This window comes from Oncorhynchus nerka, linkage group LG14 (assembly GCF_034236695.1).
Source record: "Oncorhynchus nerka isolate Pitt River linkage group LG14, Oner_Uvic_2.0, whole genome shotgun sequence".
NCBI classification, from domain to species: domain Eukaryota; kingdom Metazoa; phylum Chordata; class Actinopteri; order Salmoniformes; family Salmonidae; genus Oncorhynchus; species Oncorhynchus nerka.
In genome coordinates this window covers 100,333,697-100,351,675 of record NC_088409.1, presented here as the reverse complement: position 1 = coordinate 100,351,675, position 17,979 = coordinate 100,333,697, and the positions used below count along the sequence as shown (strand labels likewise).

General features: G+C 42.7%; 1 protein-coding gene across 1 annotated transcript in view; it reads right to left on the bottom strand.

The window, feature by feature from the left end:
* spred3 (sprouty related EVH1 domain containing 3) overlaps nt 1–17,979 on the bottom strand; it is a 58,417-nt gene that overhangs the window by 14,529 nt on the left and 25,909 nt on the right. Inside the window, exon 4 of the mRNA XM_065027159.1 lies at nt 10,379–10,543. Coding sequence (XP_064883231.1) covers nt 10,379–10,543 — 165 coding nt within the window. The remainder of the gene's footprint in view (nt 1–10,378; nt 10,544–17,979) is intronic.

Below are 17,979 nucleotides of genomic sequence, written 5' to 3'. Positions count from 1 at the left end.
TGGTGGTGGTGAGGTGTGTTCTAGTCTTTACCTGGGCAGTAGTAGTAGTAGTAGTAGTGGTGAGGTGTGTTCTAGTCTTTACCTGGGTAGTAGTAGTAGTAGTAGTGTAGTGGTGAGGTGTGTTCTAGTCTTTACCTGGGCAGTAGTAGTAGTAGTAGTAGTAGTAGTGGTGAGGTGTGTTCTAGTCTTTACCTGGGCAGTAGTAGTAGTAGTAGTAGTAGTAGTAGTAGTAGTAGTAGTGGTGGTGAGGTGTGTTCTAGTCTTTACCTGGGCAGTAGTAGTAGTAGTAGTAGTAGTAGTGGTGAGGTGTGTTCTAGTCTTTACCTGGTAGTAGTAGTAGTAGTAGTAGGTGTGTGGTGAGGTGTGTTCTAGTCTTTACCTGGGTAGTAGTAGTAGTGGGCAGTAGTAGTAGTAGTAGTAGTGGTAGTAGTGGTGGTGAGGTGTGTTCTAGTCTTTACCTGGGCAGTAGTAGTAGTAGTAGTAGTAGTAGTAGTAGTAGTGTAGTGGTGAGGTGTGTTCTAGTCTTTACCTGGGTAGTAGTAGTAGTAGTAGTGGTGGTGAGGTGTGTTCTAGTCTTTACCTGGGTAGTAGTAGTAGTAGTAGTAGTAGTAGTAGTAGTAGTGGTGGTGAGGTGTGTTCTAGTCTTTACCTGGGGTAGGTAGTAGTAGTCTTTAGTAGTAGTAGTAGTAGTAGTAGTGGTGGTGAGGTGTGTTCTAGTCTTTACCTGGGTAGTAGTAGTAGTAGTAGTAGTAGTAGTAGTAGTAGTGGTGGTGAGGTGTGTTCTAGTCTTTACCTGGTAGTAGTAGTAGTAGTAGTAGTAGTAGTAGTAGTAGTAGTGGTGGTGAGGTGTGTTCTAGTCTTTACCTGGGCAGTAGTAGTAGTAGTAGTAGTAGTAGTAGTAGTAGTGGTGGTGAGGTGTGTTCTAGTCTTTACCTGGGTAGTAGTAGTAGTAGTAGTAGTAGTAGTAGTAGTAGTAGTAGTGGTGAGGTGTGTTCTAGTCTTTACCTGGGCAGTAGTAGTAGTAGTAGTAGTAGTAGTAGTGGTGAGGTGTGTTCTAGTCTTTACCTGGCAGTAGTAGCAGTAGTAGTAGTAGTAGTGGTGGTAATGAAGTGTGTTCTAGTCTTTACCTGGGCAGTAGTAGTAGTAGTAGTAGTAGTAGTAGTGGTAGTAGTAGTAGTAGTAGTAGTAGTGGTGGTGAGGTGTGTTGTAGTCTTTACCTGGGTAGTAGTAGTAGTAGTAGTAGTAGTGGTGGTGAGGTGTGTTCTAGTCTTTACCTGGGTAGTAGTAGTAGTAGTAGTAGTGGTGGTGAGGTGTGTTCTAGTCTTTACCTGGGTAGTAGTAGTAGTAGTAGTAGTAGTAGTGGTGGTGAGGTGTGTTCTAGTCTTTACCTGGGCAGTAGTAGTAGTAGTAGTAGTAGTGTGTAGTACCTGGGTAGTAGTAGTAGTGGTGGTGAGGTGTGTTCTAGTCTTTACCTGGGTAGTAGTAGTAGTAGTAGTAGTAGTGGTGGTGAGGTGTGTTCTAGTCTTTACCTGGGTAGTAGTAGTAGTAGTAGTAGTAGTAGTGGTGGTGAGGGTGTGTTCTAGTCTTTACCTGGGCAGTAGTAGTAGTAGTAGTAGTCTTTACCTGGGCAGTAGTAGTAGTAGTGTAGTGGTGAGGTGTGTTCTAGTCTTTACCTGGGCAGTAGTAGTAGTAGTAGTAGTAGTAGTGGTGAGGTGTGTTCTAGTCTTTACCTGGTAGTAGTAGTAGTAGTAGTAGTAGTAGTGGTGGTGAGGTGTGTTCTAGTCTTTACCTGGGTAGTAGTAGTCTTTAGTAGTAGTAGTAGTGGTGGTGAGGTGTGTTCTAGTCTTTACCTGGGCAGTAGTAGTAGTAGTAGTAGTAGTAGTAGTAGTAGTAGTAGTAGTAGTGGTGAGGTGTGTTCTAGTCTTTACCTGGGTAGTAGTAGTAGTAGTAGTAGTGGTGGTGGGTGAGGTGTGTTCTAGTCTTTACCTGGGGTAGTAGTAGTAGTAGTAGTAGTAGTAGTGGTGAGGTGTGTTCTAGTCTTTACCTGGGTAGTAGTAGTAGTAGTAGTGGTGGTGAGGTGTGTTCTAGTACCTGGGCAGTAGTAGTAGTAGTGTAGTAGTAGTAGTCTTTACCTGGGCAGTAGTAGTAGTAGTAGTAGTGGTGAGGTGTGTTCTAGTCTTTACCTGGGCAGTAGTAGTAGTAGTAGTAGTAGTAGTAGTGTAGTGGTGAGGTGTGTTCTAGTCTTTACCTGGGCAGTAGTAGTAGTAGTAGTAGTAGTAGTAGTGGTGAGGTGTGTTCTAGTCTTTACCTGGGTAGTAGTAGTAGTAGTAGTAGTAGTAGTGGTGGTGAGGTGTGTTCTAGTCTTTACCTGGGCAGTAGTAGTAGTAGTAGTAGTAGTAGTGGTGAGGTGTGTTCTAGTCTTTACCTGGGTAGTAGTAGTAGTAGTAGTAGTAGTGGTGTGTGTCTGTTCTAGTAGTACCTGAGGTGTGTTCTAGTAGTAGTAGTAGTAGTAGTAGTAGTGGTGGTGAGGTGTGTTCTAGTCTTTACCTGGGCAGTAGTAGTAGTAGTAGTAGTAGTAGTGTAGTGGTGAGGTGTGTTCTAGTCTTTACCTGGGTAGTAGTAGTAGTAGTAGTAGTAGTAGTAGTGGTGGTGAGGTGTGTTCTAGTCTTTACCTGGGTAGTAGTAGTAGTAGTAGTAGTGTAGTGGTGAGGTGTGTTCTAGTCTTTACCTGGGTAGTAGTAGTAGTAGTAGTAGTAGTAGTAGTAGTAGTGGTGGTGAGGTGTGTTCTAGTCTTTACCTGGGTAGTAGTAGTAGTAGTAGTAGTAGTAGTGGTGGTGAGGTGTGTTCTAGTCTTTACCTGGGCAGTAGTAGTAGTAGTAGTAGTAGTAGTAGTAGTAGTGGTGGTGAGGTGTGTTCTAGTCTTTACCTGGGTAGTAGTAGTAGTAGTAGTAGTAGTGGTAGTAGTAGTAGTAGTAGTAGTAGTGGTGGTGAGGTGTGTTCTAGTCTTTACCTAGTAGTAGTAGTAGTAGTAGTAGTAGTAGTAGTGGTGAGGTGTGTTCTAGTCTTTACCTGGGCAGTAGTAGTAGTAGTAGTAGTAGTGGTGGTGAGGTGTGTTCTAGTAGTAGTAGTAGTGAGTGGTGGTGGTGAGGTGTGTTCTAGTCTTTACCTGGGTAGTAGTAGTAGTAGTAGTAGTAGTCTTTACCTGGGTAGTAGTAGTAGTAGTAGTAGTAGTAGTGGTGAGGTGTGTTCTAGTCTTTACCTGGGCAGTAGTAGTAGTAGTAGTAGTGGTGAGGTGTGTTCTAGTCTTTACCTGGGTAGTAGTAGTAGTAGTAGTAGTAGTAGTGGTGAGGTGTGTTCTAGTCTTTACCTGGGTAGTAGTAGTAGTAGTAGTAGTAGTGGTGGTGAGGTGTGTTCTAGTCTTTACCTGGTAGTAGTAGTAGTAGTAGTAGTAGTAGTAGTGGTGGTGAGGTGTGTTCTAGTCTTTACCTGGGTAGTAGTAGTAGTAGTAGTAGTAGTGGTAGGTGTGTTCTAGTCTTTACCTGGGTAGTAGTAGTAGTAGTAGTAGTAGTAGTAGTGGTGGTGAGGTGTGTTCTAGTCTTTACCTGGTAGTAGTAGTAGTAGTACCTAGTAGTAGTAGTAGTAGTGGTGGTGAGGTGTGTTCTAGTCTTTACCTGGGGTAGTAGTAGTAGTAGTAGTAGTAGTAGTAGTACCTGGGTAGTAGTAGTAGTAGTAGTAGTGGTGAGGTGTGTTCTAGTCTTTACCTGGGCAGTAGTAGTAGTAGTAGTAGTAGTGAGGTGTGTAGGTAGTAGGTGGTGGTGAGGTGTGTTCTAGTCTTTACCTGGGCAGTAGTAGTAGTAGTAGTAGTAGTAGTAGTGGTGAGGTGTGTTCTAGTCTTTACCTGGTAGTAGTAGTAGTAGTAGTAGTAGTGGTGGTGAGGTGTGTTCTAGTCTTTACCTGGGCAGTAGTAGTAGTAGTAGTAGTAGTAGTAGTAGTAGTAGTAGTAGTAGTGGTGAGGTGTGTTCTAGTCTTTACCTGGTAGTAGTAGTAGTAGTAGTAGTAGTAGTAGTAGTAGTAGTGGTGAGGTGTGTTCTAGTCTTTACCTGGGTAGTAGTAGTAGTAGTAGGTGTAGTCTTTACCTGGGCAGTAGTGTAGTAGAGTGGTGGTGGTGTGTGTTCTAGTCTTTACCTGGTAGTAGTAGTAGTAGTAGTAGTAGTAGTAGTAGTAGTAGTAGTGGTGAGGTGTGTTCTAGTCTTTACCTGGGCAGTAGTAGTAGTAGTAGTAGTAGTAGTGGTGAGGTGTGTTCTAGTCTTTACCTGGGCAGTAGTAGTAGTAGTAGTAGTAGTAGTAGTAGTAGTAGTAGTGGTGAGGTGTGTTCTAGTCTTTACCTGGGCAGTAGTAGTAGTAGTAGTAGTAGTGAGGTGTGTTCTAGTCTTTACCTGGGTAGTAGTAGTAGTAGTAGTAGTGGTAGTAGTGGTGAGGTGTGTTCTAGTCTTTACCTGGTAGTAGTAGTAGTAGTAGTAGTAGTAGTAGTAGTAGTGGTGAGGTGTGTTCTAGTCTTTACCTGGGTCTTTAGTAGTAGTAGTAGTAGTAGTAGTGTAGTGGTGGTGGTGTGTTCTAGTCTTTACCTGTAGTAGTAGTAGTAGTAGTAGTAGTAGTGGTGAGGTGTGTTCTAGTCTTTACCTGGGCAGTAGTAGTAGTAGTAGTAGTAGTAGTAGTAGGTGGTGAGGTGTGTTCTAGTCTTTACCTGGGTAGTAGTAGTAGTAGTAGTAGTAGTAGTAGTAGTAGTGGTGGTGAGGTGTGTTCTAGTCTTTACCTGGGCAGTAGTAGTAGTAGTAGTAGTAGTAGTAGTGGTGTGGTGTGTTCTAGTCTTTACCTGGGCAGTAGTAGTAGTAGTAGTAGTAGTAGTAGTAGTGGTGGTGAGGTGTGTTCTAGTCTTTACCTGGGCAGTAGTAGTAGTAGTAGTCTTTAGTAGTAGTAGTAGTGGTGGTGAGGTGTGTTCTAGTCTTTACCTGGGTAGTAGTAGTAGTAGTAGTAGTAGTAGTGGTGAGGTGTGTTCTAGTCTTTACCTGGGTAGTAGTAGTAGTAGTAGTAGTAGTAGTAGTGGTGGTGAGGTGTGTTCTAGTCTTTACCTGGGGTAGTAGTAGTAGTAGTAGTAGTAGTAGTAGTAGTGGTGAGGTGTGTTCTAGTCTTTACCTGGGCAGTAGTAGTAGTAGTAGTAGTAGTAGTGGTGGTGGTGTGTTCTAGTCTTTACCTGTAGGTAGTAGTAGTAGTAGTGGTGGTGAGGTGTGTTCTGTCTTTACCTAGTAGTACCTGGTGGTGGTGAGGTGTAGTAGTCTTTACCTAGTAGTAGTAGTAGTAGTGGTGAGGTGTGTTCTAGTCTTTACCTGGGTAGTAGTAGTAGTAGTAGTAGTAGTAGTAGTGGTGGTGGTAGTCTTTAGTAGTAGTAGTAGTAGTAGTAGTAGTAGTAGTGGTGGTGAGGTGTGTTCTAGTCTTTACCTGGGCAGTAGTAGTAGTAGTAGTAGTAGTGGTGAGGTGTGTTCTAGTCTTTACCTGGGCAGTAGTAGTAGTAGTAGTAGTAGTAGTGGTGAGGTGTGTTCTAGTCTTTACCTGGGTAGTAGTAGTAGTAGTAGTAGTAGTGGTGGTGAGGTGTGTTCTAGTCTTTACCTGGGCAGTAGTAGTAGTAGTGGTGGTGGTGAGGTGTGTTCTAGTCTTTACCTGGGTAGTAGTAGTAGTAGTAGTAGTGGTGGTGAGGTGTGTTCTAGTCTTTACCTGGGCAGTAGTAGTAGTAGTAGTAGTAGTAGTAGTGGTGGTGAGGTGTGTTCTAGTCTTTACCTGGGCAGTAGTTAGTAGTAGTAGTAGTAGTAGTAGTGGTGAGGTGTGTTCTAGTCTTTACCCTGGGTAGTAGTAGTAGTAGTAGTAGTAGTAGTAGTAGTGGTGGTGAGGTGTGTTCTAGTCTTTACCTGGGCAGTAGTAGTAGTAGTAGTAGTAGTAGTGGTGGTGGTGTGTTCTAGTCTTTACCTGGGCAGTAGTAGTAGTAGTAGTAGTAGTAGTGGTGGTGAGGTGTGTTCTAGTCTTTACCTGGTAGTAGTAGTAGTAGTAGTAGTAGTAGTGGTGGTGAGGTGTGTTCTAGTCTTTACCTGGGTAGTAGTAGTAGTAGTAGTAGTAGTAGTAGTGGTGGTGGTGAGGTGTGTTCTAGTCTTTACCTGGGCAGTAGTAGTAGTAGTAGTAGTAGTAGTAGTAGTAGTGGTGAGGTGTGTTCTAGTCTTTACCTGGGCAGTAGTAGTAGTAGTAGTAGTAGTAGTAGTGGTGAGGTGTGTTCTAGTCTTTACCTGGGCAGTAGTAGTAGTAGTAGTAGTAGTAGTAGTAGTAGTAGTGGTGAGGTGTGTTCTAGTCTTTACCTGGGCAGTAGTAGTAGTAGTAGTAGTAGTAGTGTGGTGAGGTGTGTTCTAGTCTTTACCTGGGCAGTAGTAGTAGTAGTAGTAGTAGTAGTGGTGGTAGGTGTGTTCTAGTCTTTACCTGGGTAGTAGTAGTAGTAGTAGTAGTAGTGGTGGTGAGGTGTGTTCTAGTCTTTACCTGGGCAGTAGTAGTAGTAGTAGGTGGTGAGGTGTGTTCTAGTCTTTACCTGGGTAGTAGTAGTAGTAGTAGTAGTGGTGAGGTGTGTTCTAGTCTTTACCTGGGTAGTAGTAGTAGTAGTAGTAGTAGTGGTGGTGAGGTGTGTTCTAGTCTTTACCTGGGTAGTAGTAGTAGTAGTAGTAGTAGTAGTAGTGGTGGTGAGGTGTGTTCTAGTCTTTACCTGGGCAGTAGTAGTAGTAGTAGTAGTAGTGGTGGTGAGGTGTGTTCTAGTCTTTACCTGGGCAGTAGTAGTAGTAGTAGTAGTAGTAGTAGTAGTAGTAGTAGTAGTAGGTGGTGAGGTGTGTTCTAGTCTTTACCTGGGCAGTAGTAGTAGTAGTAGTAGTAGTGGTGGTGAGGTGTGTTCTAGTCTTTACCTGGGCAGTAGTAGTAGTAGTAGTAGTAGTAGTAGTGGTGGGGTGTGTTCTAGTCTTTACCTGGGCAGTAGTAGTAGTAGTAGTAGTAGTAGTAGTAGTGGTGAGGTGTGTTCTAGTCTTTACCTGGGCAGTAGTACTAGTAGTAGTAGTAGTAGTAGTAGTAGTAGTAGTGGTGAGGTGTGTTCTAGTCTTTACCTGGGCAGTAGTACTAGTAGTAGTAGTAGTAGTAGTAGTAGTGGTGAGGTGTGTTCTAGTCTTTACCTAGGTAGTAGTAGTAGTAGTAGTAGTAGTAGTAGTGGTGAGGTGTGTTCTAGTCTTTACCTGGGCAGTAGTAGTAGTAGTAGTAGTAGTAGTAGTGTAGTGGTGAGGTGTGTTCTAGTCTTTACCTGGGCAGTAGTAGTAGTAGTAGTAGTAGTAGTAGTGGTGAGGTGTGTTCTAGTCTTTACCTGGGTAGTAGTAGTAGTAGTAGTAGTGTAGTAGTAGTGGTGGTGAGGTGTATTCTAGTCTTTACCTGGGCAGTAGTAGTAGTAGTAGTAGTGGTGGTGAGGTGTGTTCTAGTCTTTACCTGGGTAGTAGTAGTAGTAGTAGTAGTAGTAGTAGTAGTGGTGGTGAGGTGTGTTCTAGTCTTTACCTGGGCAGTAGTAGTAGTAGTAGTAGTAGTAGTAGTAGTAGTAGTAGTAGGTGGTGGTGAGGTGTGTTCTAGTCTTTACTGGGCAGTAGTAGTAGTAGTAGTAGTAGTAGTAGTAGTAGTAGTAGTAGTGGTGGTGAGTGTGTTCTAGTCTTTACCTGGGCAGTAGTAGTAGTAGTAGTGGTGTAGTCTTTACCTGGGGTAGTAGTAGTAGTCTTTACCTGGGTGTAGTAGTAGTCTTTACCTGGGGTAGTAGTAGTGGTAGTAGTGGTGGTGAGGTGTGTTCTAGTCTTTACCTGGGTAGTAGTAGTAGTAGTAGTAGTAGTAGTAGTGGTGAGGTGTGTTCTAGTCTTTACCTGGGCAGTAGTAGTAGTAGTAGTAGTAGTAGTAGTGGTAGTAGTAGTGGTAGTAGTGGTGGTGAGGTGTGTTCTAGTCTTTACCTGGGCAGTAGTAGTAGTAGTAGTAGTAGTAGTAGTAGTGGTGGTGGTGTGTTCTAGTCTTTACCTGGGCAGTAGTAGTAGTAGTAGTAGTAGTAGTAGTAGTGGTGAGGTGTGTTCTAGTCTTTACCTGGGCAGTAGTAGTAGTAGTAGTAGTAGTAGTAGTAGTAGTAGTAGTAGTGGTGAGGTGTGTTCTAGTCTTTACCTGGGCAGTAGTAGTAGTAGTAGTAGTAGTAGTAGTAGTGGTGAGGTGTGTTCTAGTCTTTACCTGAGGTGTGTTCTAGTCTTTAGTAGTAGTAGTAGTAGTGGTGGTGAGGTGTGTTCTAGTCTTTACCTGGGCAGTAGTAGTAGTAGTAGTAGTAGTGAGGTGTGTTCTAGTCTTTACCTGGGCAGTAGTAGTAGTAGTAGTAGTAGTAGTGTAGGTGTGTTCTAGTCTTTACCTGGGTAGTAGTAGTAGTAGTAGTGAGGTGTGTTCTAGTCTTTACCTGGGTAGTAGTAGTAGTAGTGGTGAGGTGTGTTCTAGTCTTTACCTGGGCAGTAGTAGTAGTAGTAGTAGTAGTAGTAGTGGTGAGGTGTGTTCTAGTCTTTACCTGGGCAGTAGTAGTAGTAGTAGTGGTGGTGGTGAGGTGTGTTCTAGTCTTTACCTGGGCAGTAGTAGTAGTAGTAGTAGTAGTAGTAGTGGTGAGGTGTGTTCTAGTCTTTACCTGGGTAGTAGTAGTAGTAGTAGTAGTAGTAGTAGTAGTAGTAGTAGTAGTGGTGGTGAGGTGTATTCTAGTCTTTACCTGGGCAGTAGTAGTAGTAGTAGTAGTAGTAGTGGTGGTGAGGTGTGTTCTAGTCTTTACCTGGGTAGTAGTAGTAGTAGTAGTAGTAGTAGTGGTGGTGAGGTGTGTTCTAGTCTTTACCTGGGCAGTAGTAGTAGTAGTAGTAGTAGTAGTAGTAGTAGTAGTAGTAGTAGTGGTGGTGAGGTGTGTTCTAGTCTTTACCTGGGTAGTAGTAGTAGTAGTAGTGGTGAGGTGTGTTCTAGTCTTTACCTGGGTAGTAGTAGTAGTAGTAGTGGTAGTAGTAGTAGTAGTAGTAGTGGTGGTGAGGTGTGTTCTAGTCTTTACCTGGGCAGTAGTAGTAGTAGTAGTAGTAGTAGTAGTGGTGGTGAGGTGTGTTCTAGTCTTTACCTGGGCAGTAGTAGTAGTAGTAGTAGTAGTGGTGGTGAGGTGTGTTCTAGTCTTTACCTGGGCAGTAGTAGTAGTAGTAGTAGTGGTGAGGTGTGTTCTAGTCTTTACCTGGGCAGTAGTAGTAGTAGTAGTAGTAGTAGTAGTAGTGGTGAGGTGTGTTCTAGTCTTTACCTGGGCAGTAGTAGTAGTAGTAGTAGTAGTGGTAGTAGTAGTGGTGGTAGTAGTGGTGGTGAGGTGTGTTCTAGTCTTTACCTGGGCAGTAGTAGTAGTAGTAGTAGTAGTAGTGGTGGTGAGGTGTGTTCTAGTCTTTACCTGGGCAGTAGTAGTAGTAGTAGTAGTGAGGTGTGTTCTAGTCTTTACCTGGGCAGTAGTAGTAGTAGTAGTAGTGAGGTGTGTTCTAGCCCTTACCTGGGTGGTAGTAGTAGTAGTAGTAGTGAGGTGTGTTCTAGTCTTTACCTGGGTGGTAGTAGTAGTAGTAGTGAGGTGTGTTCTAGTCTTTACCTGGACAGTAGTAGTAGTAGTAGTAGTAGTAGTGAGGTGTGTTCTAGTCTTTACCTGGGCAGTAGTAGTAGTAGTAGTAGTAGTAGTAGTAGTAGTGGTGAGGTGTGTTCTAGTCTTTACCTGGGTAGTAGTAGTAGTAGTAGTAGTAGTGGTGAGGTGTGTTCTAGTCTTTACCTGGGCAGTAGTAGTAGTAGTAGTAGTGAGGTGTGTTCTAGTCTTTACCTGGGCAGTAGTAGTAGTAGTAGTGGTGGTGGTGAGGTGTGTTCTAGTCTTTACCTGGGTAGTAGTAGTAGTAGTAGTGGTGAGGTGTGTTCTAGTCTTTACCTGGGCAGTAGTAGTAGTAGTAGTAGTAGTAGTAGTAGTAGTGGTGAGGTGTGTTCTAGTCTTTACCTGGGCAGTAGTAGTAGTAGTAGTAGTAGTAGTAGTAGTAGTAGTAGTAGTGGTGGTGAGGTGTGTTCTAGTCTTTACCTGGGCAGTAGTAGTAGTAGTAGTAGTAGTAGTAGTAGTGTAGTAGTAGTAGTGGTGGTGGTGGTGTGTTCTAGTCTTTACCTGGGCAGTAGTAGTAGTAGTAGTAGTAGTAGTAGTGAGGTGTGTTCTAGTCTTTACCTGGGCAGTAGTAGTAGTAGTAGTAGTAGTGAGGTGTGTTCTAGCCCTTACCTGGGCAGGTGTGGTGGTGGTGAGCGTGTGGGACGCTCCGAAGCTAAACTCCTCGGAGGTGGAACGTACGAAGCAGGTGGAGGAGGACTCGCTGGTTACTATGGTGACGGGCTTGGGAAGCATCTCCTTCCGGCTGTTGGAAGATGACTCACTTCCTGTATGGGACTGACATCATCAAACTACAGGTCAGAGGTCATGTAGACTGACACACACAACAGGTAATCAGACTGCAGACCGACACACTACAGGTCAGAAATCATCAGTGGGCTGTAGTGGTGCAGGTTGAGAGCTTCAAGTTCATTGGTGCCCAAGAAACTATCATGGTCCAAACACACCAAGACAGTTGTGAAGAGGGCACGACAACACGTTTTCCCCCTCAGGAGACTGAAAAGATTTATAGCATGGGTCCTCAGATCCTCTACAGCTGCACCATCGAGAGCCTCCTGACTGGTTGTATCACCGCCTGGTATGGCAACTGCTCTGGCTCCGACTGCAAGGCACTACAGAGGGTAGTGTGTACGGTCCAGTATATCACTGAGGCCAAGCTTCCTGCCATCCAGGACCTCTATACCAGGCGGTGTCAGAAGGAGGCCCTAAAAATGTACGAAGATTCCAGCCACCCTAGTCATAGACTGTTCTCTCTGCCACCACACGGCAAGCGGTACCGGAGCGCCAAGTCTAGGTCCAAAAGGCTTCTTTTCTTAACAGCTTCTACCCCCAAGCCATAAGAATGCTGAACAGCTAATCAAATGGCCACCCATGCTACTCGCAGCCATTTGCTGCTACTCGCTGTTTTTTATTTTTTTATCTCTGTATAGTCACTTTATCTACATGTACATACCTGACTCTATACCCCCTGTATATAGCCTCATTACTAACCTGGTACCCCCTGTATATAGTCTCATTACTAACCTGTACCCCCTGTATATAGTCTCATTACTAACCTGTACCCCCTGTATATAGCCTCATTACTAACCTGTACCCCCTGTAGATAGCCTCATTACTAACCTGTACCCCCTGTATATAGTCTCATTACTAACCTGTACCCCCTGTAGATAGCCTCATTACTAACCTGTACCCCCTGTATATAGTCTCATTACTAACCTGTACCCCCTGTATATAGTCTCATTACTAACCTGTACCCCCTGTATATAGTCTCATTACTAACCTGTACCCCTGTATATAGTCTCATTACTAACCTGTACCCTGTATATAGTCTCATTACTAACCTGTACCCCTGTATATAGTCTCATTACTAACCTGTACCCCCTGTATATAGTCTCATTACTAACCTGTACCCCTGTATATAGTCTCATTACTAACCTGTACCCCCCTGTATATAGTCTCATTACTAACCTGTACCCCCTGTATATAGTCTCATTACTAACCTGTACCCCCTGTATATAGTCTCATTACTAACCTGTACCCCCTGTATATAGTCCTCATTACTAACCTGTACCCCTGTATATAGTCTCATTACTAACCTGTACCCCCTGTATATAGTCTCATTACTAACCTGTACCCCCTGTATATAGTCTCATTACTAACCTGTACCCCCTGTATATAGTCTCATTACTAACCTGTACCCCCTGTATATAGTCTCATTACTAACCTGTACCCCCTGTATATAGTCTCATTACTAACCTCTACCCCTGTATATAGTCTCATTACTAACCTGTACCCTGTATATAGTCTCATTACTAACCTGTACCCCCTGTATATAGTCTCATTACTAACCTGTACCCCCTGTATATAGTCTCATTACTAACCTGTACCCCCTGTATATAGTCTCATTACTAACCTGTACCCCTGTATATAGTCTCATTACTAACCTTTACCCCCTGTATATAGTCTCATTACTAACCTGTACCCCCTGTATATAGTCTCATTACTAACCTGTACCCCCTTTACCCTGTATATAGCCTCATTACTAACCTGTACCCCCTGTATATAGTCTCATTACTAACCTGTACCCCTGTATATAGTCTCATTACTAACCTGTACCCCTGTATATAGTCTCATTACTAACCTGTACCCCTGTATATAGTCTCATTACTAACCTCTACCCCTGTATATAGTCTCATTACTAACCTGTACCCCTGTATATAGTCTCATTACTAACATGTACCCCCCTGTATATAGTCTCATTACTAACCTGTACCCCTGTATATAGTCTCATTACTAACCTGTACCCCTGCATATAGTCTCATTACTAACATGGTACCCCCTGTATATAATCTCATTACTAACCTGTACCCCTGTATATAGTCTCATTACTAACCTGTACCCCTGTATATAGTCTCATTACTAACCTGTACCCCTGTATATAGTCTCATTACTAACCTGTACCCCTGTATATAGTCTCATTACTAACCTGTACCCCTGTATATAGTCTCATTACAAACCTGTACCCCTGTATATAGTCTCATTACTAACCTGTACCCCCTGTATATAGTCTCATTACTAACCTGTGCCCCCTGTGTATAGTCTCATTACTAACCTGTACCCCTGTATATAGTCTCATTACTAACCTGTACCCCCTGTATATAGTCTCATTACTAACCTGTACCCCCTGTATATAGCCTCATTACTAACCTGTACCCCCTGTATATAGTCTCATTACCAACCGGTACCCCCAGACATTGACTCTGTACCCCCTGTATATAGTCTCATTACTAACCTGTACCCCTGTATATAGTCTCATTACTAACCTGTACCCCTGTATATAGTCTCATTACTAACATGGTACCTCCCCCTGTATATAGCCTCATTACTAACCTGTACCCCCTGTATATAGTCTCATTACTAACCTGTACCCCCTGTATATAGTCTCATTACTAACCTGTACCCCCTGTATATAGTCTCATTACTAACCTGTACCCCCTGTATATAGTCTCATTACTAACCTGTACCCCCTGTATATAGTCTCATTACTAACCTGTACCCCTGTATATAGTCTCATTACTAACCTGTACCCCCTGTATATAGCCTCATTACTAACCTGTACCCCTGTATATAGTCTCATTACTAACCTGTACCCCCTGTATATAGTCTCATTACTAACCTGTACCCCTGTATATAGTCTCATTACTAACCTGTACCCCCTGTATATAGTCTCATTACTAACCTGTACCCCTGTATATAGTCTCATTACTAACCTGTACCCCCTGTATATAGTCTCATTACTAACCTGTACCCCCTGTATAGTCTCATTACTAACCTGTATATAGTCTCATTACTAACCTGTACCCCTGTATATAGTCTCATTACTAACCGGTACCCCTGTATATAGTCTCATTACTAACCTGTACCCCCTGTATATAGTCTCATTACTAACCTGTACCCCCTGTATATAGTCTCATTACTAACCTGTACCCCTGTATATAGTCTCATTACTAACCTGTACCCCTGTATATAGTCTCATTACTAACCTGTACCCCTGTATATAGTCTCATTACTAACCTGTACCCCCTGTATATAGTCTCATTACTAACCTCTACCCCTGTATATAGTCTCATTACTAACCTGTACCCCTGTATATAGTCTCATTACTAACATGTACCCCCCTGTATATAGTCTCATTACTAACCTGTACCCCTGTATATAGTCTCATTACTAACCTGTACCCCTGCATATAGTCTCATTACTAACATGGTACCCCCTGTATATAATCTCATTACTAACCTGTACCCCTGTATATAGTCTCATTACTAACCTGTACCCCTGTATATAGTCTCATTACTAACCTGTACCCCTGTATATAGTCTCATTACTAACCTGTACCCCTGTATATAGTCTCATTACTAACCTGTACCCCTGTATATAGTCTCATTACTAACCTGTACCCCCTGTATATAGTCTCATTACTAACCTGTACCCCCTGTATATAGTCTCATTACTAACCTGTACCCCCTGTATATAGTCTCATTACTAACCTGTACCCCCTGTATATAGTCTCATTACTAACCTGTACCCCTGTATATAGTCTCATTACTAACCTGTACCCCTGTATATAGTCTCATTACTAACCTGTACCCCCTGTATATAGTCTCATTACTAACCTGTACCCCCTGTATATAGTCTCATTACTAACCTGTACCCCTGTATATAGTCTCATTACTAACCTGTACCCCTGTATATAGTCTCATTACTAACCTGGTACCCCCTGTATATAGCCTCATTACTAACCTGTACCCCCTGTAGATAGCCTCATTACTAACCTGTACCCCTGTATATAGTCTCATTACTAACCTGTACCCCTGTATATAGTCTCATTACTAACCTGTATATAGTCTCATTACTAACCTGTACCCCCTGTATATAGTCTCATTACTAACCTGTACCCCCTGTATATAGCCTCATTACTAACCTGTACCCCCTGTATATAGTCTCATTACTAACCTGTACCCCCTGTATATAGTCTCATTACTAACCTGTACCCCCTGTATATAGTCTCATTACTAACCTGTACCCCTGTATATAGTCTCATTACTAACCTGTACCCCTGTATATAGTCTCATTACTAACCTGTACCCCTGTATATAGTCTCATTACTAACCTGTACCCCTGTATATAGTCTCATTACTAACCTGTACCCCCTGTATATAGTCTCATTACTAACCTGTACCCCTGTATATAGTCTCATTACTAACCTGGTACCCCCTGTATATAGCCTCATTACTAACCTGTACCCCCTGTATATAGTCTCATTACTAACCTGTACCCCTGTATATAGTCTCATTACTAACCTGTACCCCTGTATATAGTCTCATTACTAACCTGTACCCCCTGTATATAGTCTCATTACTAACCTGTACCCCCTGTATATGTCTCATTATAACCTGTACCCCTGTATATAGTCTCATTACTAACCTGTACCCCCTGTAGATAGCCTCATTACTAACCTGTACCCCTGTATATAGTCTCATTACTAACCTGTACCCCCTGTATATAGTCTCATTACTAACCTGTACCCCCTGTATATAGTCTCATTACTAACCTGTACCCCCTGTATATAGTCTCATTACTAACCTGTACCCCCTGTATATAGTCTCATTACTAACCTGGTACCCCCTGTATATAGTCTCATTACTAACCTGTACCCCCTGTAGATAGCCTCATTACTAACCTGTACCCCCTGTATATAGTCTCATTACTAACCTGTACCCCCTGTATATAGTCTCATTACTAACCTGTACCCCCTGTATATAGTCTCATTACTAACATGTACCCCCTGTATATAGTCTCATTACTAACCTGTACCCCCTGTATATAGTCTCATTACTAACCTGGTACCCCTGTATATAGCCTCATTACTAACCTCTACCCCCTGTAGATAGTCTCATTACTAACCTGTACCCCCTGTATATAGTCTCATTACTAACCTGTACCCCCTGTATACAGTCTCATTACTAACCTGTACCCCCTGTATATAGTCTCATTACTAACCTGGTACCCCAGTATATAGCCTCATTACTAACCTGTACCCCCTGTAGATAGCCTCATTACTAACCTGTACCCCCTGTATATAGTCTCATTACTAACCTGTACCCCCTGTATATAGTCTCATTACTAACCTGTACCCCTGTATATAGTCTCATTACTAACCTGTACCCCCTGTATATAGTCTCATTACTAACCTGTACCCCTGTATATAGCCTCATTACTAACCTGTACCCCCTGTATATAGTCTCATTACTAACCTGTACCCCCTGTATATAGTCTCATTACTAACCTGTACCCCCTGTATATAGTCTCATTACTAACCTGTACCCCTGTATATAGTCTCATTACTAACCTGTACCCCCTGTATATAGTCTCATTACTAACCTGGTACCCCTGTATATAGCCTCATTACTAACCTGTACCCCTGTAGATAGCCTCATTACTAACCTGTACCCCCTGTATATAGTCTCATTACTAACCTGTACCCCCTGTATATAGTCTCATTACTAACCTGTACCCCCTGTATATAGTCTCATTACTAACCTGTACCCCCTGTATATAGTCTCATTACTAACCTGTACCCCTGTATATAGTCTCATTACTAACCTGGTACCCCTGTATATAGTCTCATTACTAACCTGTACCCCCTGTAGATAGCCTCATTACTAACCTGTAGCCCCTGTATATAGTCTCATTACTAACCTGTACCCCTGTATATAGTCTCATTACTAACCTGTACCCCCTGTATATAGTCTCATTACTAACCTGTACCCCCTGTATATAGCCTCATTACTAACCTGTACCCCTGTAGATAGCCTCATTACTAACCTGTACCCCCTGTATATAGTCTCATTACTAACCTGTACCCCCTGTATATAGTCTCATTACTAACCTGTACCCCCTGTATATAGTCTCATTACTAACCTGTACCCCTGTATATAGTCTCATTACTAACCTGTACCCCCTGTATATAGTCTCATTACTAACCTGGTACCCCCTGTATATAGCCTCATTACTAACCTGTACCCCCTGTATATAGCCTCATTACTAACCTGTACCCCCTGTATATAGTCTCATTACTAACCTGTACCCCCTGTATATAGTCTCATTACTAACCTGGTACCCCCTGTATATAGTCTCATTACTAACCTGTACCCCCTGTATATACACATAGTCTCATTACTAACCTGTACCCCCTGTAGATAGCCTCATTACTAACCTGTACCCCCTGTATATAGTCTCATTACTAACTTGTACCCCCTGTATATAGTCTCATTACTAACATGTACCCCCTGTATATAGCCTCATTACTAACCTGTACCCCCTGTATATAGTCTCATTACTAACCTGTACCCCCTGTATATAGTCTCATTACTAACCTGGTACCCCCTGTATATAGCCTCATTACTAACCTGTACCCCCTGTATATAGTCTCATTACTAACCTGTACCCCCTGTATATAGTCTCATTACTAACCTGTACCCCCTGTATATAGTCTCATTACTAACCTGTACCCCTGTATATATAGTCTCATTACTAACCTGTACCCCCTGTATATAGTCTCATTACTAACCTGTACCCCCTGTATATAGTCTCATTACTAACCTGTACCCCTGTATATAGTCTCATTACTAACCTGTACCCCCTGTATATAGTCTCATTACTAACCTGTACCCCCTGTATATAGTCTCATTACTAACCTGGTACCCCCTGTATATAGCCTCATTACTAACCTGTACCCCCTGTAGATAGCCTCATTACTAACCTGTACCCCCTGTATATAGTCTCATTACTAACCTGTACCCCCTGTATATAGTCTCATTACTAACCTGTACCCCCTGTATATAGTCTCATTACTAACCTGTACCCCCTGTATATAGTCTCATTACTAACCTGTACCCCCTGTATATAGCCTCATTACTAACCTGTACCCCTGTATATAGTCTCATTACTAACCTGTACCCCCTGTATATAGTCTCATTACTAACCTGTACCCCCCTGTATATAGTCTCATTACTAACCTGTACCCCTGTATATAGTCTCATTACTAACCTGTACCCCTGTATATAGTCTCATTACTAACCTGGTACCCCCTGTATATAGCCTCATTACTAACCTGTACCCCCTGTAGATAGCCTCATTACTAACCTGTACCC